General features: G+C 46.2%; 1 protein-coding gene across 10 annotated transcripts in view; it reads left to right on the top strand.

The window, feature by feature from the left end:
* AATK (apoptosis associated tyrosine kinase) overlaps nucleotides 1–21,957 on the top strand; it is a 201,465-nt gene that overhangs the window by 168,579 nt on the left and 10,929 nt on the right. For 6 of the 10 annotated variants that reach the window (XM_074260369.1, XM_074260372.1, XM_074260373.1 and 3 more), the window contains exons 3-9: nucleotides 2,131–2,344; nucleotides 8,524–8,603; nucleotides 9,621–9,739; nucleotides 9,959–10,046; nucleotides 14,725–14,858; nucleotides 18,817–18,901; nucleotides 19,062–19,183. In XM_074260369.1, the coding sequence (XP_074116470.1) occupies nucleotides 2,131–2,344; nucleotides 8,524–8,603; nucleotides 9,621–9,739; nucleotides 9,959–10,046; nucleotides 14,725–14,858; nucleotides 18,817–18,901; nucleotides 19,062–19,183 (842 nt within the window). The other 4 variants (XM_074260374.1, XM_074260379.1, XM_074260377.1 and 1 more) reach the window with 2 other exon arrangements.

Here is a 21,957-nt window from a genome sequence, read left to right as displayed (position 1 = left end):
TATCTCTTCAAATACTAGGAGCAGGAGTGCTGCTCGTTCTGGAATCCAACTGAAAGGTGGTAGTCTTTGTTTGGATGTAGGAGAAAGAGAAGTGAAATTATTCATGTTTGGATCCCAGAGAATAACGAGTCAGGGAGAAGGGTCTGTAACATTTGAATGTCGCACTGCAACCAGAGTTTCTTAACATAAGATACATAGATCTCGCCGTAAGAGGTCATAGTCTGTAGATAGATTTCAAGGGATCTGTGAATTGGGTGGGAAAATTTTGCCTTTATTTCAATATAATTAGTTTCTTTTGTGATTGTGTATATTATATTTTATTCACTTAGAAACATTATTCTGAGAAGGGGTTCATGGGTTTCACCCGACTACCAAAGATTTTCAAAGCACAAAAAACCATAAGGACCCCTGATTTAGGCCAGGTTGACATGTTGAGGATTTCTCTGGAGGTTCAAGACAAGAGTCTCCAGGGGACTTTAGTCATTTTCAGTCATGTCCGACTCTTGGTGACCCTTTTGGGATTTTCTTTGGCAAAGATACTACAGTGGTTTGCCACTTCCTTCTCCGACTTATTTTTACAGATGAGGAAATTGAGGCAAAGAGGGTTAAGGGACTTTCACAGGGCCACACAGCCATTTGGATTTGAACTCAGAAAAAATAGATCTCGCTCCAGCATTCCATCTACTCTGCCACAGCTGCCCTCCCTTCAGAAGCTTAGGAACCCTGATAAATATCTCCATAGTACTTCAACTGCGCCGTGAGGACTCGCTGATGTGACCTAAGGCTTTCCAGCCTGGGCTAATACAGAATTTTTTTCTACCTACACAGTCACAGGTTCTTTATTAAGGGACATTAGGGTCAATATAACCAGTGTTCCTTTCCTCCCAGCCATGCCTACTGCCCCCCCACCACCACAGGCATCCCTAACCGTCTCCCCCCTTCACATATGGGGCTCTCCCTGAAAAGCAGAGGACTCTGCCAGGGCATTCTGACTCAACCTGTCTGCCCGCATAGTTCTACCACCTCGAGCCAAAAGCATTTCCCTCCTCCCCAGCCCCACCTATCCACCAAGGTAGCTTCAGGGCACAGAACAGACCAGGCAGGGACTCCCAGGGATCTAATTCAGGAGAATGGACTGATGCAGAAGATGGAGTCCCCTGCTACCCATGGGACTCTCCTGGCTATGCTCATACTGCTGTGTTGAGGAGTATTTTCTCTTTGTTAATTTAAAACAGAGGTTCTTAAGCTGGGGTCTGTGGAACTTAAAAAATAAAAGTTGATAATTGTATTTCTATATAATTATGTTTTGTATATTTAACACCATTATTCTCCATTCTGAGAAAGGGTCCATAGGCCTTCCCAGATTGCCAAAGGGATCCATGATCCCCAAAAAGTTAAGATCTTCCTTGCTAAAAGTAGGGGCTCTTCTAGTGTGTTTAGAGTTGTCTCTGAGGTAGAGGTATGAACGAGGGGTGGGCAGAGTAAGTGTAGGGATCTGATGAGCTCTTCTCTCGGCCGTCCTCTGCTTCCCAGTCTGAGGGGTGGGGCCTGTGAGGACTTTTGGGAGAGTTTAGTGCCTGTTGCTTAGACAGAAAGTTAAAGGGGAACAATAATGATAAGGGGGAAGGAAAGGAGCAGGAGAAAGAGACAGAGGGGGGGGGAAGGGAAGGACAAAGAGAAGGAAAAAGGGAGAGAGAGACAGAGACAGAAAAAGGGGGGAGGGAGGGAGGGAAGGACAGCAAGGCAGGAAGAGTCAGTGAGAGAAGGAGGGAATGAATGTATGTAGGAGGATGGTGGGTAGGGAGGAGAGGGGAGACTGCAGAAGAAGCTTTCTTTGCCTTTTTGATAGTCCTGACCTCTTTGGCCCTGACAACAGGGGCAGAATGAAGGCAAGAAGGAAGAAGTGGGGGCTGGGACAACATAGCCCAGAGAGGCAAGCAGGGAGGAACGGCTGCTGGTGTGAGGGGCCTGTCAGTGGGTGGGAGAGGAGATGGTAGAACTTTCTGTGTGCGGTCAGAGTTCAGGGTCATAGAGGGCACCTTTCAAAGCAGTGGGGCCACCTCTATCACTTTTTTTTTAACTCACTGCCTATCTGTCCATCCCTCCATCCATCTGACTGACCCCTTGCAGGAGCCCCCAGGGAACCCTGGATCAGGATCCACGGCTCACGGGAGGTCTCCGTCTCCGCTTCCCCCCCACCAGGAGTTTGAGAATGCCGAGGGTGACGACTACACCACCGAGTTCTCCGTGCAGGGGTCTCCGGCCACGCAGAATGGCCCCGAGGTGTACATACTGCCCCTCACTGAGGTCTCACTCCCCATGGCCAAGCAGCCTGGGAGATCAGGTCAGTCTCATATTAAGAACTCAAGGGTTATCTGACACTTGGGCCCTCTGCTTTCTAGCTACTTCAAGGGCCACTCATTTCCCCACCTCCTCCCCTCCCTCCCCCCACATTCTTACCCTAAGACTTGGAAAAGATTAGAGATTGGTATGTCGGAGACCCCTTAATCAGCTTTATCATAAAGCCCGCTTTGCTTAGCAGCCTTTCTGTAAGTATGACTAGCCCTCTTGGGGCCCTTTCCATTTCTGAGCGGGTCCCAGACTTTTCTGTGTCATGGTATCCCAGACGAAGGGCAAGTTGCAGAAGGGCTTTGGGCGGACCGTGGGCCCTCGAGCAGCGTGGAGCTTACCGATGCAGGTGTCGTGCAGCGCTGCTCCTGGACCACGTGGTATCTGCCTCTATGGGGACGCACGGGTTGGACACCTGCTGTTAGGTCGAGCCCCCTCACCCCCAACCTGCAGAGAGCTCTAGAGTGGCAGACCTGGGTCCCGGAAGACTAGAGAGGGGCTGGCCGGCCTCCTTGACTGTCCCTTTGGCCTTATGGAAAAGACTGCATACAAAGAATGGGAAGTTGGATGCTGTGTGGCTTTGGGTCCACTCTGAGACTTCGGGACTGTAGCTCCAGTCTTTTCCTACATCAGTGAGCTTTTATTAAGCACTTTCTACATGTTAGGCTGTGTGCCAAGCACTGGGGATACAAAGAAGACAAACCAACAAGCAAAAGATCCCTCCAAAACACTGCTCTTAAGGAGAAAATGTTTTTAACAGGAGAGAAAGGTAAATGATTTTGCCAGGTCACACAGGTAGTGCATAATAGATTTGGGATTTCACTCCTCTCGTTCTGGGTTCAGGGTTTGTCCTTAAAAAGCCCTTCCCTTCTCTGGGGCTGTTCTTTTGAGACAGGGAGAATGGGCGCTGAGATCCCAGGCAGGGCAAGCCAGTTTTTCATAGTTATGGAGTGTAAGAGGGAGAAGACATATATATAGCCTCCAGGTCCTTCTGCAAAGACCCTCCCCACCCCAGGGTAGCACTTAAGACTTGGAGAAGATGGGCAGATCTTTCTGTGTCATCTCTGCCAATCCTAATCTCCATCGGCATATTCTATTAGAACTAAAAAAGACCCTTCCCCAGAGGCTGCCGTTTCTCCCATACCAGCCCGATGGCCACTAAGAGGTCCACGGGTGACCAAGATTGAGAAGTCATATCGGCCTTAGCTGGTGCCACCCGTGTGGATGGAGCCTGAGGTGCGGCTGCACATTTTACACAGGGGTGTTGGTGCTCGCTCTCTCGCTCGCTCTCTCCTTCTCTCTCCCTCTTTCTCTCTCTCTGTCTCCATTTCTCTCTCTCTCCCCCCCCCCTTTCTCTCCCTCTCTCCTTCTCTCACTCTTTTTCCTTTGACCCATAGCCAGAGGTTAAGAGCAGAACAGAGGAAAGGAAAAAAGCCCCATAACTTCCCAGAAGGGACAGGCTTTTATATTTACCTGTTAAGGAGAGAAAAGGAAAAAGTTTAGGGTGAAAGTCTAAGTTACATTTTATCTTATGTGTCCTCATCCCACCACCACTAAAGGAAGGCCTCTTTAGAATATTGGGGGGAGTTGTTCCCTTGCTATTTGAGTGGGACTCACCCCAACTCTGTGCCATCCTGTAACCTCTGGACTGGACAGCCCCAGAGACCCTGGAGATTCTGCAGATTTCTGCTGGAAAGAAGGCAGAATCATTCCTAGCTGATTTCCTCCCCTCCTCCCAAACTCCTACCTCACCCAGTGGCCTGAGCCCAGGCCAGCCCCACAGCCCCGTTTGGCCATTGTGCCCGGACAGGGCAGCTCGTCCGCACACACACAGACACTTTTCTTGTGTTCTGTGAGCCTCATGGGGTGTGGGGCCCATGAATCTGTCCTTTCAAGCTGAGGGGAGTAGGCGGGCCGGAAAGGGGACTGGGGGCCTGTTCCCAGTGGTGCTTTGTAATTTGGGGGGTGAGGTGTGGGTGGGAGAACAAGGTGCTTTTTCACTCTTTCTTCTATCAGAAGGCCGGATTTTTCCACCACAGTGGGAAAGAGGCCAAGGTTGGGGCTGGGTAATACTCCCAGGAATGGGACTTACCCTAAGCAGCATCCTCATTCAATAGGCGCTATCTGTCTCCCACCCGCTGAATGCTGAGGGTTCCTGCAGATATACTGATCCTTAGTCTCAGTTTCCCTTTTCTTAGGTACTGAGGAGATGGCTTCAAGTTGCCTCTCTAGTGCTGAGGTCCCTTCATTGTCCTTGAAATTTCAAGCAGAGTCCCAAGGCCTCTGACCATGCACAGGAGGTTGATCTAGTTTATTACCTCCCCTGAATTGGGGGTCGGACTGTCAAACCCCAATTAATGCTCCAGAGTAGAGATGGCCTAGTAATTCCATAAGTCAGAGGTGCCCTCCCCATGACTGAGGGATGTATGATAGATGTGAAGGTGAGCGAGGAGCAGAGTATAGGGTGAAAAAGAGGCAGATTTTCCCAGGGCATCTCCTACACCCTGAACTTTGGGAGTGCAAACTTTCCAAGGGGGTGTTCTGATCTCAGAGCTGAGCTATCTCCTCAGAGTTCGGAAGGGCTCTAGATCAGGCAGATGTTGTCGGAATGATAAGGAGGCTGTGGGAAGGAGCAGATAATGAGGCTTTTCTCCCACCTGCCCCTCCTAAATTTAGGCCATTGGTTCTGAACTCAGATGGGAAAATTTTTTTCCATCAATATTTCACCAACCTCTAACTGAATTTGAGTATTCCTTTTAATTATGTTTTAAAGATTTATTCTGCAAAGGAACCCATAGATTTCACCAAATGATTAAACGTATCCATAACCTCCAAAAGGTTAAGAACTCCTGCCTTAGAAGTGTGTGTGTGTGTGTGTGTGTGTGTGTGTGTGTGTGTGTGTGTGTGTGAGCGCGCGCATGCATGTGCCCTTGCGTGCATGTGCCCTTCTTGGTCCCTCTCCCTGAGGGAAGTAAATAAAGACAAGGGTGATAGACTCTCCAATTCCTTGCCCATCCTTCCCCAACTCAGGCTTGGGTCTAGGCCATCTTTATGGTATATAATGGAAGTTCCAGTCGTAATGCCCCTTCCTTCTCTCCATCAGCCTGCCCCACCTCCCTTTGGCTAGAGTTTCCAGGGAAATGAAAGATGGCTAAAAGCCAAATACTTGCCCATAGGAGGGCCATTTCACATGCTAAGGAGCCCTGAAAGAAAGCAAGACTGCGTCCCCAAGGTCCTCCTGTAACTTTTAGATTTAATACCTGTTCTCCAGAGAGTAATCCTGAGAGGCAGGGAGATATGAGATCATAGACATTGATTTCAAAAGGGTTCAGGCTACTGATTTTACAAATGAGGGAAATGAAGCACAGAAAGGTGTTTAATTACTTCTCCAGAAGTCCCATGTCTAGTCTGAAAAAGATTTGAATTCAGGTCTTCCCAACTATATGAGCCACAGTTGTCTTGCATAACTGATAATGATAATAGCAACAATAACACCTATAGCATTTATATAGAACTTTGAGTTTGTAAAGCACTTTAGATGTGTAACTCATTTGGTTCTCATTTCAGAAAGGGAAGGATTGTTATTATCCCTGTTTTTGCAAATGGGGAAACTGAGGCAGAGAGCTTAATTGACTTCCCAGGTCACAAAGCTAAATGATTAGGGCATGATTAAAATTCCAGTTTTCTTGACCCTTGAGTTCTGCATTCTGTCTCCTGAGCCACTTAGCTGCTCCAGCTCAATATGATTCTGGACCACCCAATTTCATTCCTCACTCCCCACTCTTGACAGGTGGGAAATCTAAAGAGAGGAAGGAACTTGATTGTGGTGGATCTCACCTTGAGATTAGGACCCAGGCACTGGACCCCCAGGTCTAATATTCTGACCCTTTACTTGCTCTTGTCTTCAGGGAAGAAGATCCCTCTTTCCCCTTTTTTATAAAGTTCTCCAGTTGTGTCCTGTTCTCTGTCAGATTAAAAGCAAAAATGAACTTTAGTTGTAAGTATTTACATGACCTGCTACCTTTCCATCCTGATTCTGTTCAATAATTTCTTGAAAATATTTTAACAGTTATGGAAATTCTATGCCATTTAGGAAAGATTCCTTCTGATGAAGAATTGGTTGGCCTGAAAGGGCTACGTAGACAAGAGGCAGGTTTAAGGACTCATTTTTCTTTCTGCTTCCTGCTGTAGATCATTGATTGAGAGCTGGAAGGGTCCTTGCAAGTCCGTGAGTCACCCCCCTTATTATAAAGATGAGGAAACGGGCCCCCAGAGTTTCAGTGCCTTGCAGAACCTCCCATGAGCAGAACTGAGATGGGAATCCAGATCCTCATACAATTTCCACTGTGCCACACTGCCTCATTTTAGTTTTGTTCTCATGTCTAGAACCACATTGTTTATGATGAGCAGCCCAAATTGGGGGGTATGGTCACAACTTTTGAGCACTGTCAGAGAAATGAGAGAGGAAAAAAAAGAAAAGGTAACCACATGAAATTTGCCTGGCCCAGGATGAGAAAAAATTCTCAAAGCAGTCTGGGTAATTCCCAGCAATCAAGGCCTTGGAGACTCAATGGACTTAACCAAAAAGACAGAGGGACCGTGTATTGTTGTCTTGCTTTCATAATGGTCCACACTGGCATCTCTGAGTTTCCCAAATAAAAATTAGAACCGTGTGCCTAAGCAAAGGAAGGATAGGACTCTCTTGCTGTGTTCCTCCTGCCCCAGAAAGCTTCTCTCAGGATCCTACAGGCCTGTTCTTACATCAGAGTCAGAAATAGGTAGGAGAGAGTGGTGTTCAGAGATGTCCTGAGAGGAGAGAAATTGAGATTTTGATTTTAGTTTTAATACCCTCCTTTTTCCCTCTCATTCTAGCCCTTTCCCCTCCATTCCCTGTACCACTAAGCCCTGGGATTCCTCCCAAATTTAAAAAGGGTTTCTGAGGCCTGGGGCTTATAGGAAGGAACAGAAGATCCTCATCTCCCCATTAAATGACAAGTGAAGAAATAATATGTATCTTTCACTCATAGAAATCATCAGATCCAATCTCTTCATTTTACGAAGGAAGTCACTAGTCAAAGGGATCTGTCCAAGAGCATATGATTGAGTAGCTATGCAGATTTCTACTGCTGGGCTCTTTTTCAGTGCATCCTAGAGGGAGGCTCCAGATAGAAAGCTCTATGAAGTTTTCCCTTCATTTTTATCCAGCTTCAGGGATTCCTTCTCTCCTCAGACTTTCTCATTTTGGGGACCTGATTAGGGTGAAGGGCTTAGGAAACTCTTGAATGCCTTTGGTCTGATTGCTGGTGGGAAGATAAGTGCCAGCCGCCCTACGCTCCTTTTCGGACAAGGGACCAAAAAGAAGCCAGAGTATCTGCCTGAAATCTTCAGGGTCTAAACAAGGGAGATGTGTGTGGGAACAGAATTCAGAGCATGCCAGAAGAGCTAGAGGGAGCTGGGGTAGCTCCTAGGGTCCAGGAGCGGGCCCCTTCCCTCAGGACTGTGCCGGGTGCGGCCACCACTGACCTCACCCGGGCCTGGTTTGGGTGGGAGGGAGCCTCGGGAGAATGGGGCCAGTGTGTCCCGTGTAGGGCTGTGCCAAGCGTCCCCCAACAATAGGCCTTTGGTGGGGCTGGAATGTCACTGCACTGACTGGGTGGGAGGAATGTCAGACTGTTCCCCATCTTTCCCGCCCTCTGTCCTCCTACGCGGGGCAGCATCATCAGCCATTTGCCTAAACAACACGGTCTGCCTGGTGCTGCCCACTTAGTGGGCTCTGCACTTGCTCATCTTCTGCATTCAGTTGCTGGGCTCTGATCTCTGATCCAGGCTACTCACCCCACTGAAGCCATGATGGGGTAGCCAGAATAACTCCCTTTGTCTCTTCCCAGGCAGCTAACTTACTTCCTTTAGAATTACTGCTATCCCTGAGCAGTGGGAGATGCCCAGTGATCATACTAGGCACCTCCTAGACCCGGGTGACTCCCTGTCCCTCCTGGCTTTCTTGAGGCTCTCCTGAAGATCCAAGGGTAGTGCCTGCTTTGAAGTCATTCTTCCCGGGCCCATCCCAAGGGGATCGCCAGGCTGATGTTGAGTGGCCCAAATTGGATCTTGCTGGTTCGAGAGAAATTGGGTAGACGGGAGGGGAACCACTGAACCTCGCCTGCTCTGTTACAGTTCAACTACTCAAGTCTACAGATCTGGGACGCTACAGCCTTCTGTACCTGAAGGAGATTGGCCATGGCTGGTTTGGGAAGGTGAGTTCCTTTGGTTCATGGCTTTCTCTTTTTTTATCCCACTAGCCTTGAGGACCCAATGTTTCCTTGAGGGAAGATATCATGACCTTAATGGTAGAGATGAAAGGGTTTGACTTAGAGGATGGGGGTCAGAATCCCTTGAATCAAAGGAGCTCAACATTTTCAGCCTGTTTTCCCAGCCGCCCAGTACCCAACCTCTAGATTTGGGGATGAGGAAACAGGAAAGTGTAGGTGTGGTGAATCCATCCACATACAGCCCAGTTCCCTGCATGTCCACACTGCTGCCCTCAGTCCAAGTTCTGACCCTGGGGACACCCAGCTTGGGGCCCCTGGAATTACAGCTGCTCTTTACAGTGGGATCCTTAATGCCCTGCTGTCTGTGCCTTTTACCCTTCTCTGGGGGACAGGTAGGTGCCCCATCTTGCCAAGGCCCAAGAACCTGGCCTGGGCCTGGGACTACAGCTGGTGAAGGAGGTAATTCTGAGGGATGCAGATGCTGGACTTTGCACAGGAGTCTCAGTGCTCTGCACTCCCGGCTCTCAGCTCCTATCATTTGACTCCCTCTTCTTGCCTTCCTCTGCTCTTCTTTGTCCCATAGATCTCAATTAAACTCTGCCTCTCCCACCCACCCGCCCAAGGTTGAGAGGAGAATGCAGAGAAGTAGTTTGGGAAGTTAGGGAGGAATTGCTAGTAGAGCCCCCACCCCAAATCCCATCATGAAATGCATCTGGTTCTCCCATGAGTCCCCGGGTAGAGAGGGTCCAGGGCACAGCAAAGGTTTGGCAGATATGATGGTTTCAGTTAGGACAGGAGCTGGAAAGGAGGTCCTTCCTCCAAGGAGTCTGGGGAAGTGACTGTTGCCCCCAAGCCTAGAGTGCAGCCAGGGCCTGGAGGGTAGCTCCCAGCCAGGCGGGGCTGGCCACTGGCTCCTCCTTTACAACGAGGCCTGCCTTATGGGGACCGCTCATTGGGGAGGGGGGTGTGGGTGGGTGACGGCCCTGTTTCCTGCCCATGCAGGTTTTCCTGGGTGAGGTCAATTCGGGCATCAGCAGCACCCAGGTGGTGGTGAAGGAGCTGAAAGTGAGTGCCAGCGTTCAGGACCAGATGCAGTTCCTCGAAGAGGCCCAGCCGTACCGGTAGGTAGGGCAGCCTGGCAGGGCCGCACTGTGGGCAGAGGACCAGCCCCCTGTCAGAGCTGGCTCCCTTCCTCCGGGATGATCTCGGAGCGGGCGCCGGCGACACCTGGTGGACACAGGGAGTAATCCCGGGCCCAGACGAGGGGAAGGAGGCTGTCTGCAGATGGGGACCTCAGTGACCTGACCAAGTCAGCAGTGCAGCTCCTGCTTTCCCCACAGAGCTCTTCAGCATAGTAACTTGCTCCAGTGTCTGGCCCAGTGTGCAGAGGTGACGCCCTACCTGCTGGTGATGGAATTCTGCCCACTGGTGAGTCCCAGGCAGGGGTCACTGGGGGAGGTCTGGTCACTCGGGCTTCCTTTCCCTTTTCCATGGATTTTTGGCAGTGGTGAAGCCTTGTGGACCCCTTCACAGAACAGTCACTTTTTAAAGCATAAAATTAAACAGCATTACATAAGAAACCAATTCTGTTCAGATGCTGTTATCAAAAAGACCAGTTCACAGACTTTGGTTAAGAAGCCCTGTTCTAGGTGCCTCTTTTTCATGGGGTAAGACCTCTGAGGCTTTTGGTTTTGTAACAGGACCAGGAGCCACCAGATAAGATTGATAAGGTTGATGTTTGGATACATATGAATTTGATGTTTGGATATATCCTATAGCTTCAGTTGGGGGAACAGTTCAAACTGGAACTTTCTTGGAGAGGACATTCCACTTACATACCTCTAAAAGATCCAGAGAATTCTGTTCACATTAATTTGCATCTATAAGACCAGCCAAAGTGATTTTAGCCCTGAGAGAAGCCCACACTTAACCTGACACTCTCTGAGTGTCTTAGATTCATGATCAGTAGAAGCAGACCCACTGGCAGACCAGGGGTGTTAGCAGTCACAGTCTGTTCCCATCAACCCCAGCCAGAATTGATCTGGCCATACACTGAGAGGTAGAGCTCGCCCACAAGTTCTTGGGAGTTTGTCTATTATGGCTAGAGAATTTACTTGGCCCTCTGGCAAAACATTTGTGTTTTTGGAGGAGGAAGATGGAGGGACACGATCCTTCTTAAAGCGCTCATAAAGCCATGTTTTAGTGATTCAGCCATGTGGACTTTTCCCCCCTTCCCGTTATTTTGTAATGTCTTAGCTTTATGAATCAGAAGCAAATATTTACTATTTTATGAATGACTTATCAACTTAATTCACCCGAATTATTTATTCCAGTAATATAAAAACTAAAATTGTCAAGCTAGTCCTGTCCCCTGATTAAATTTATATTTCTGAGTTTTTAATAACAGATTCAATAAATAAATAATACACAATAAACTCTTATAGTTTAGCTTCAACACAGGGTTGGATCTGCATGCATATTATCCACTTTGTAAAGTATCCATGGAAAAAGACTTAATCCAGTCAGTTGAGTCAAAGTAGATGGAGCAGTCCAGAGCCAGAAAGACTGAGCACAGATCTAGCCTACTTTCTACTAGGTGATCTTTATCACTTAACCTGTCTGTCTCAATTTCCTCATCTGTAAACTGGAGGGTATAAAAGCACTTGCACTCAAAGGTTGTTGGGATGATCAAATAAGATAATTTGAAAATGCTTTGCAAACCTTAAAGCATTAGCTATTATTATTATTATCATATATTATCATATAGCTCTTGAACTAAACATCTAGGTGTCATAGTGGATAAAGCCTCAAGTCAGGAAGTGTCTCCTCAGTTACGAATCTGGCTTCAGCTATATATTAGCTGCTTGATCCTGGGCAGGTCACTTAACCTTGTTTGCCTCAGTTTCCTCATCCATAAAATAACTCAGAGAAAGCAATGGCAAACCATTCCAGTATCTTTGCCAAAAAACAAACAAAAAAAAAAGGCAAAAAAAAACCCCCCAAAACAAATGAGGTTACTAGGAATTAGGATTGGAAATGACCAAATAACAAGCTCTTGAACTATAATACCAAGAGAAAGAAGGGGGAAAGTATTCCAGAAAGAGGGTAATGAAATGGGCCAAAATGTACATGATATAATTGGTACATCACATGCACCAAAGTGCAAAGCATGAATTAGAGAAGAAATAAGCTTAGAGAAAAAAGAAGGTGCCAAGTTATGAAAAGCCTTGATTGTTAGACAGGAATTGTTTAAACAGGAATTGTGAGCAGAATTCTGCATTTATATGAAAGAGGTGTTTTAGAAAATAAGCAGAACAGTGTTCAGAAGGAACTAAAATGCTCAAGAGATAAGAGGCAGAAGCAGAGATTAGAGGTGGAAAATCATTATGATAGTCTAAGAATAAATTGATAAAAACCTGGACCAAGGATAGTGGCAGTGATGAGAGAGAGGACAGGTAGAACCCCAGTTTTTAGAGATACTGTTTGTTCCCTCCCACTATAATTTTTAAAAAAACACACCTTACTAGATTAAAAAAAAAACAAAACTCTTAGTAAGTCAGTAAAATCATATGTAAAATGTGGTACATTTAGGTTTAGGAGTTGGATAAAGGCCTAACCCTTTTCTGCATGTAGCTAGAGAGGGTTTCTACTTCTTCTCATCCTAAGAGTAAAATATTTCTGCTACACCACACACTTCCTCAGTCTAGCGTGGTGCATCAGTAAAGTGGCTGTAGCACTTTATTATTACCATGATTATTAATAACTATTATTTGTAGATGACCTATGTGACTATAAACTAAAGAAACTGGTTTTTTAAATATGAAATTTTACATTTTATTTTCAAATTACATGCAAAAACAACATCCATTCCTATTTAAAAAACACTGGAAAGCATAGGAATAAAATGAAGCTTTCCTTAAAAGCATAAGTAGTATCTCTGTAAAACTCATCAGCAAATAGTATCTCTAATGGAGATAAGCTAGATGCCTTCCTAGTAAGGTCAGGGATGAAACAAGGTTGCTTATTATCACCACTATTATTCAAGAAATATTATCTATAGAAATAAGAAAAGAAAGCAGAATTGAAGGAATTAGAATAAGCAGTGAGGAAATAAAGCAATTGCTATTTGTAGATGATATGATGGTATGTTTAGAAAAGCCTAGAGAATCGATTTAACTTATATGTAAAAATGATTTTTTAACTTTAGTTTTAAAAAATTTTTGAGTTCCAAATTCTCTCTCTCCCATTCCCTCCCCTAGAGACAGCAAGCAATTAGATATAGATTATACATGTGCAGTCATGCAAAACATATTTCCATATTGTTTTTGCTGTTGTTCAGTCACTTCAATCATGTCTGTGACCCCATTTGGAATTTTATTGTCAAAGAATAACTGTAGTAATTTGCCATTTGCTTCTCCAGCTCATTTTACAGACAAGGAAACTGAGACAAGCAAGGTTAAGTGATTTGTTCAGTCACATCGCTACTAACTAGTAAACTGGATTTGAATTCAAGATGAGTCTATTGCGCCACCTAGCTGTAACAAAAGAAAACAGTTTAGAAAATATATATTCTATACATACATATGTGCACACACATATATTTACTTTATTTTACATATTTATTTTATGTGTGTATGTATGTATGTATTGTATGTTCATATGCTTGAATCTGAAATCAGAGTCCATTAGTTCGTTCTCTGGAGGTGGATAGCGTTTTTCATCATAAGTCCCTTGGAATTAATTGTTTTGGGTTGTTGTATTCCTGAAAATAGCTAAGCCATTCACAGAAACTGATTTTTAAAAACTTTTAACAAATACACTGGATCTATCTAATTTCCACAAATACCATTATCAAAATGAGCATTGTCTTTAAAGTAGTCACCATCAGCATTTACTCATTCATTCCCCAAACGCTGCTGACACTCAGTACACTCCCAGAATCCTGAAGTCAGAAGAATTAGATCAAAATTCTGCAGTTATTACTTGGGCAACCTTGGCACAGCCGCTTAACTTCCCTGCCCTCAGTTTCTTCATCTGCAAAATTAGAAGACTGAACTAGGTAGGTAGTCTTGGAAGCCTTTCCCAGCTCTAGGTCTCTGGGTCCTATAACCTTCAGAACAGGCCTAAGGCCTTGAGTCACTTCCAGTGCAGGGATGTTATGGTTCTCTAATCTTGTATGTCTCAGGTCATGTCACAAGAACACAGAGCATAATAGATTCAGAAACCAGTGGATTCATCCGAACTTGGAACTGTCCTACTGTGATCTTTTCTTATTCTGAGATGTCTCAAACCAAACTCTCAGCTCATTTTCTTTTTAGTTTAGTCTTATGCCCCACAGGGTATATATAATAATAATAATAATAATAACGATCATTATCCCAAGCATTTATATAGAGCTTTACAAATGCCTCATTTGAACCTCACAACTATTCTGTGAAGTAGGTGTTATTCTTCTTTTTTTACAAATAAGGAAACTGAGGTCAAGCAGGGTTAAGTGACCTGTGCAAGATCATGTGGCCAGTGTTTGAGGTAGAATTTTGAATTCAGGTCTTCCTTTTTCCAGGGCCAGGACTCTAACCACTATGTCACATGGCTGTCCGTTTTGTTTGTTTGTTTGTTTGTTTGTGTTTTTTTGCTAGTATCCAGTCAGCTTGACTTCCTTTCCAAGTCAAGATCCTTCCTCCAACCCAAGGAATTGTGTTTTTTTGGTTGTTGTTGTTGTTTTCCCCCACTTCCAGGCCCCTCTTGTTACTCTTAGTTCAGGCTTAGTCCTCTACCCCATTTATATCATTGAAGGTTTTGTTCTGAGGCTTTTCTTCTTTGGAAATTATATTTACTCCTAATTGCTTCCCATTAAGATGCTTGGATGTCACACTTAAGCTGTCCCAGGATCCAGACTTTGTCTGTCTTAGAGGAACCAGAAAGGACACTTTCCATTACCCTGTCAGCCCTTAGTAGGCTTAGTGTTTTGTAGGATATGGTAACAAGATTCTGATGTTATGCCCAGGGGCAGCTTGTGGATACCCATGCCGGCCTCGGCTCTCCCTATCCCCACATGCCAACTCCAGGGACCTGGGAATATAATTCGGGGGTCACTCTTTGGCAGGGAGACCTCAAGGGCTATCTGCGCAGCTGCCGGGTGGCCGAGTCCATGGTCCCGGATCCCCTGACTCTGCAGCGTATGGCTTGTGAGTTGGCCTGTGGAGTCCTACACCTACACAAGAACAACTATGTGCACAGGTAAGAGGAGACTGGTAGGTAGATGGCTCCCATTGAGCAGCTAAGGATGGCAGGAGGTGGGGAGGCAGGGCCATCAGCATTGTATTCTGAGAGAGTGACTACCTGAATCTGCCTCCTTTCCTCCCCTAAACTGGGGAGCAGGGGGAGATTTGAATCTCCATCATCTAACTGGAAAAGAAATCAGGGAGCTGGGAATTCCCCTCTGCCATTCTTCTCCCCCCTGCCTGCCTTTCTCTGCCTTCCATTCCTTTCCAACATGCTCTTCTTCTCTTCCCTGCCTTGTGGATCTGGGGAGAATTTGCTCTGAACCTCCCTAGGTTGTACTTGGTGGCCTGGGTCTAGGGTTCTTAGCCAAGCTCGGGCTTCATTCCCCTTCCTCTGCGTTGGTTTGCCCATGCCTTCTGCTTACTGAGGGAGCCGCTGCTGTCAAAGCAGAATGAGGGATTTGCCTTAGATATAGGAAGGAAAGTGCTGACAGCCAAAGTCTCTCCTGATCTCCCCCGATTCCCCTTGGCCCCAGGGAGGAGCTGTGCGGATCTACACTCTTGAGGACTCTAAGAACAGGCCCGAGTCCCATGGAGCTACACTGGGTTAGCAGGGGTCTTACAGGCTAAGCATCCTTTGAAGGCCCTAAGGCCAGCAGTTAGAACCGAAGGGTATCTAACAGAGTATCCTCCTCACCCTATAGAGGAGGAAATGGATGGAGATGAGTAGTGAACTGCCTAGAACCATACAAGTGTCAAGTAACCGAGCCTGAATTTGAATCTGGGTCTTCTGACTCCAAATCCAGGGCTCTCCCCTACGATCCACACCCTTTCCTCCCAGCCTGCCCTGCCGGCTCGAGGATTCTCTGATTCTGATTCTTCCAGGATGCACGAGCGGCCATGGGGGCAGCCTCTCCCCCACCACCACTGCTCACCTTGGCTTTCCTCCCCAACAATATCCTGATGCTGAGTGAGCGGCACACAGAGACTCCAGCATCAGTGATTTTGTTGAAGAGGGTGGCTGCTGGCTTCTTCCTGACCCTGCACTGCCCCCTCCCCGAGGCCTGTCCTGGGAGCAGGAAGAGGAATCCCGCCCTTGGATCCTGCCCCCACACCCAGGACACGCTGCCTGGAGCCCGGTAGCGTGCTTGGAACGTCCCAGTCAGGGAACCAGCTCCGCACCCCTCTACTCTTCCCCACCAGGCTACCAGCCCCGGACCCTTGATTTGAGCCACAGTCTCTTCTGAGTGCTCTAGATTTGTCAATGAAAAGCTTGGAGCCTCAGACTCAGACCACCAGACATTCCTTTGCACATAAATTGGTTTTGGCCAAGTGGAGCCCACCTATCCTGAACAGTAATCTTAGTCTCCTCTCCCCTTGATTCTTCTTGTAGGAGAGTAAGCTGAACAAGTTTTAAATTCTTCCTTCCTTCCTTCCTTCCTTCCTTCCTTCCTTCCTTCCTTCCTTCCTTCCTTCCTTCCTTCCTTCCTTCCTTCCTTTCCTTCCTTTCCTTCCTTCCTTCCTTCCTTCCTTTCCTTCCTTCCTTCCTTCCTTCCTTCCTTCCTTCCTTCCTTTCCTTCCTTCCTTTCCTTCCTTCCTTCCTTCCTTCCTTCCTTCCTTCCTTCCTTCCTTCCTTCCTTCCTTCCTTCCTTCCTTCCTTCCTTCCTTCCTTTCTTCCTTCCTTTCCTTCCTTCCTTCCTTCCTTCCTTTCCTTCCTTCCTTCCTTCCTTCCTTCCTTCCTTCCTTCCTTCCTTCCTTCCTTCCTTCCTTCCTTCCTTCCTTCCTTCCTTCCTTCCTTCCTTCCTTCCTTCCTTCCTTCCTTCCTTCCTTCCTTCCTTCCTTCCTTCCTTCCTTCCTCCTTCCTTCCTTCCTTCCTTCCTTCCTTCCTTCCTTCCTTCCTTCCTTCCTTCCTTCCTTCCTTCCTTCCTTCCTTCCTTCCTTCCTTCCTTCCTTCCTTCCTTCCTTCCTTCCTCCCCCTTCCTTCCTTCCTTCCTTCCTTCCTTCCCTTCCTCTTCCTTCCTTCCTTCCTTTCCTTCCTTCCTTCTTCCTCCTCTCCTTCCTTCCTTCCTTCCTTCTCTTCCTTCCTTCCTTTCTTCCTTCCTTCCTTCCTTCCTTCCTTCCTCCTTCCTTCCTTCCTTCCTTCCTTCTCCTTCCTTCTCCTTCCTTCCTTCCTTCTTTCCTCCCTCCCTCCCTCCCTCCTTCCCTCCCCCTTGCTCCCTCCCTCCTCCCTCCCTCCCTCCCTCCCTTTTTTTCCTTTCTTCCTTCCTTCCTCCCTCCCTCCCTCCCTGCTTCCTTCCTTTATTCTTCCTTCTTCTCTCCCTCCTTTTTTCTCTTCCTCTCCTCATTCCTTCCTTCCCTCCCTCCCCAGTTCCTTCCTTCTTTCCATCCTTTCCTTCTCTCCTTTCTATTTTGCCCAAATAAATGAACAGTGCCATGGCCAAAAGACAGTCAGAGACTAAGTACATCTGAGCAATATACAAAACCTGAATAATGGGAATCAGTGGATGCTGAACATCTCATTTGCCATTTGCTCTTTTTCTTCTTTTCCTTCTCTTTCTTCTCCTCCTTCTTTTCCTTTTCCTCCTCTCATTCTTCTTCCTCCTCCTCCTCCCCTTCTTCCTCTTCCTTTTCTTCATTCTCTTTCTCTTTCTCCTCATCCTCTTTGCTCCTTCTTCTCCCCCCCCCCAAATATTAGTTTCCATTTTCTGCTGTGGAATCATCTTGTATACATTTTCAGGGAACCCTGAAAAAAACAAAAACCAGCAAACAAACAAACAAAACCCTACTGCTTGGGCTGCTCCTGAGCAAGGTCCCTGCTTTTGTTCCCTAGGGGATTGCTTCCCTTTCTCACTTCTTTCTGTGGGTAGGGTAAGTCTGCTGGAAAGAGCCCTAAAATCCAAAGTTCCCAGTTCTGCCCTTGACTTTACTAGGGGACCTTTAACCTCCTCAGACCTCATTTTTCCCATCTACAAAATGGAGAGAATTATCTCTCTTCTTCCAAGGAACTTGGGGGGAGGACAGAGATATAAATGAAATTTGTGCTCTTCAAAAAGAAAATGCTGGAATTATTCTTCTTTGGGGGGGAGGGCTGCTCATCTTTACTACTTTCTCTCTCTCCTCATCCTCCCCCCAGCTGTCTTGTCTCTTTATATTGCTGACTACTCAGCAAATTTGAGATGATGTTGGAGACAGGGAGGAAGGCAGAGAGGTTTGTGACGAGCACAAGGGAGAAGGTGGGTCCCATTGCTGTGACTGGGGCTCCTGCACCAGCCAAGGAGAAAGTCCATCCTGCATGGCGGGCCTCTTCATTGCTTAACCACAGAGCGGGCTGGGATGGGAACAAGGGCGGCCGGAGCTAAAAGGCCCACTGGTGATCAGCCATGGGACAGTTAACGTTGGTTGTATTTTTGCATTTAAAAGTCTAAATGAGAATCAAAAATACCCTGTTCTCTCCTCTCCTTAGTTCTACTTTCTCCATTGGTTGTTCTGAATGAAAATGATAACAATAATAATGATGATAGTAAAAAAAAATAGCATTTCAATTAGCATTTATATTATACTTTAAGGTTTAAGTGCTTTACATAGGTTATTTCATCTGAACCTGGCAACAATTCCTTGCAGAAAGTGGTTCTATCTCCATGCTACAGATGAGAATACTGAGGCTTGTGAGGAGCTTGCCCAGGATCACACAGCTAGTAAATGTCTGAGGCAGGATTTGAATTCAGGTCTTCCCGACTCCGAATTTAGCACTCCGACCACTGTACCCATGTTGCCTGTGAGCACGGCCTGGGAAAAGCTCCAACTTGCCGGGCTGCAGTTCCCCGGGCTCAGTCCAAACAACCACTAGAGCCCTGTCTTCCTCGCTGGTGACCCGAGGGCGGTCGGGCAGTCTGGGTCTGCAGCCCAGATTTGAATCCTCCTTTCCTGACCCCTGGATTGACGTCACTCTTTGTCCCCAAATTTCCCTTATCTAGCGACCTCGCCTTGAGGAACTGCTTACTTACAGCGGACCTGACTGTGAAAATTGGGGACTACGGCCTCTCTCACTGCAAGTACAAAGTAAGTCCATGTGGGTTTGGGAGATCCAGGGGAGCCTCCCGCCCCTCCTCACGCCCTGCCCTGAGGGGGCCGGGGGCCACCGGGCTGGGAGGGGAGGGGCCCCACTGCTGGCATCGGAGGTTGACATTCTCTCCTCGTGCTGACCGTGCATGCTTGGCAGGATGACTACTTCGTGACTGCCGACCAGCTGTGGGTGCCGCTGCGCTGGATCGCCCCCGAGCTCATTGACGAGGTGCACAGCAACCTCCTCGTCGTGGACCAGACCAAGGCCAGCAATGTCTGGTGAGGGCGGCAGAGGGAGGGGGCACAGGGGGGCAGCCCAGAGCCCTGGGGCCCGGCTGTGGCCTTGTCTCTCAGACACCTCGAGCCCAGGCCACACCAGTGGGTGTCACAGTCCTTTCCAGCCAAACGGCCCCCTTTTCATTCAGATTCAGGGAAGAAAAAAGAGCGGGGTTGGCCCTCAAAATCCACTCACACACCTTCCTGCACTGGGGGGGGGAAGGAGAGCTGGAGCTAGCCTCATTACTTCCCCCTAGCTCCAGGCTAGCCCGGGCACTCTCTTCCACGCTTGTGTATCTTGTCTGCATGAGCGGCCTGCGCAGGCCAGTCTGCCCACACGGCCCGCATACTCACACAGACAAGCTAGGCCTTTGCACTTAATCCAAAGACAGGGCCCCGTGAACTCTTCCAGGCTACTTGCTGGACATCTTTCAAGAACATTAGAAGCGAATATGGTGAGCACTCTGAGCCAGTGAAGATGTTCCAGGCCTGGCAGAACTCCTAGCCTGCTTTTGGGTAGGGCAGGAAAGGTGAACACCACACACAGACACGGCGTCGTTGCTGTACGTGAGCTAACAGTTGCGCCAAGTCTCCCTGGTAGAATAGCTGAGGAAATAAGGGCAGAATGAGTACTGTACCCCCACAATGAGATCGCCCGTCAATCCAGCAAACGCATATTTACTCAATCCCTGCTTGCTCAGAGCACACTATATAAATGTATACAAAATATACATAAAGTGAATAAATAAAGAGGATATTAACCGTGACAGGGTGGGGGTGGGCTTCGTGCAGAAAATGGCTCTTGAGTGGCAGCTTAAAAAAGAGGCAGAAGTGGGGAGGGACTTGTCAGGAGGCCGGGAGACGGGCCATGGGACTGGGGACAAAGAATACCACGGGGGGGAATGTCCATTGAATCTGGAAAGGTAGTTTGGAGTCAGACGTGATTCTTCTGTTTGTTTGTTTCCAGAACATGACTAATATGAGGGGGGGATGTGAAACATAAGGCTTTATATTTTATCCTCCAGGCAATAGGAAGACACTGGAGAGGACTGAATATGGGAGTCTGCCCCCGAGAAAAATTACTTTTGTAGCCGTGGGGGGGGAGGGCTCAGTGGGGAGAGGTTTGAGGCTATTGCAATAATGGAGGCAGGAGGTGATGAGCGTAGGCATAAACTGCTGGGTAAATGTGCCGCTGTTTTAGATGAGTGGTTCCCCTACTTTTTGGTCTTGGGACTCTTTTATTCTCTTAAATGCTATTGAGTACTTCCCCTGAGATCTTTTGATTATGTGGATTACATAAGTTAATATTTACCATATTCAAAATGAAAATCTTAGTATTTTATAAGAATAATTGAATTCAAATAGAAATGAAAATGTCAGTGTTTTATGGAAATAATTTTGAATGAGAAATAAAAACATCTTAGAATTTTTATTAAAAGAATTTTGAATTAGGAATTTTTCATTCCTTTTCATTCCATCTTAGTATTTTTGTGAAAACAGTCTTGAATTAAATTAGGAATGAAAACATTTTGGTATTTTTATGAAAATAGTTTGGACTTCATGGATCCTCTGAAAGCATCTTGGACACACTCAGTGGTTCCCCAGACCATTCCTCTGAGAATTGCTGTTTTCGAATACATGTCAACCTAGAAGGCGCTCATTAGTGAAATGTCACAAGGCTCTGTGTTTAGCTCTATTCTGCTCAGAGTTTCTCTAATTATTAGTGAAGAAATTACGTTAATAATTATTAATAAAAATATTGAAAAAATGCTCATCAAATGTAGAGATGTCACAAAGAAGGGAAGCCAGCAGGATTCAAAATTATCATCATCACCAATATTATCTTAATTAGGCTGAAATGCCGACTTAAGCCAACAAAATGAAATTTATCAGAGAAAAGTATAAAGTAAATGTTTAAGTTAAAAAATCCATTTGCACAAGTACAGGATGGAGATGTGAGTACCATCAAGGTCATGTGCAAGAAGTTCTAGACTAGATTTGTTAGACACAAACTTGATGTGAGACAATCATATTACACTGTTGCTTTTTTAAAAAGTAATGCAAATTTAGGAAATGTTAATAGAATCTTAGATCACTAGAAGTATTAGTCTCACTATATGTGAGTTTAAATCCAGTCTCAGATACTGACTAGATGGTGTATCCGTTTCCCTCAGTTTCCTCCTCTGTAAAATGGAGATAATTATAGCACTAACCTCCCAGGTATGAGGATCAAATGAGGTAATCATTGCAAAGTACTTAATCCAGTGCCTGGCACATAGTAAGCATGATATAAATGAAAACTGTTGTTCATTTCAAATTTCTTTTTAGAATGATTGGATTAATTCATAACTCTACCCACAATTAGTTTTAGTAGTGTATTCAGATCAGGACACCATATTTTGAGAGGAATATTGACAACCTCTAAAGTGTACCCAGAGGAGGGAAGACCAGGATAGTGAAGAATCAAGAAACTATATCATCTAAATCTGTTTTGTTATCTATTTAGATGAGTTTATTTGCTACGTGTGTTTTTTGGGAACCTACATTTGCTTGTTCGTGTGAGATTTTTTCAGGGTGATTTATGGAAGGTTTTTTTTTCCCAATAGCATTTTATTTTTCCAAATACATGTAAAGATAGTTTTCAGCATTCATTTTTGCAAAACTTTGTGTTCCAAATTTTTCTCCCTCCCTTTGTTACTTTCCCCTCAAGACAGCAAGCAATCTGATATAAGTTAAATATGTGCAATTATTTTAAACATATTTTTATATTTGTCATA

This window comes from Sminthopsis crassicaudata, chromosome 4, assembly GCF_048593235.1.
Source record: "Sminthopsis crassicaudata isolate SCR6 chromosome 4, ASM4859323v1, whole genome shotgun sequence".
Lineage (NCBI taxonomy): Eukaryota > Metazoa > Chordata > Mammalia > Dasyuromorphia > Dasyuridae > Sminthopsis > Sminthopsis crassicaudata.
The sequence above is the reverse complement of the archived record's forward strand: the minus strand, read 5'-3'. Positions and strand labels throughout refer to the sequence as shown.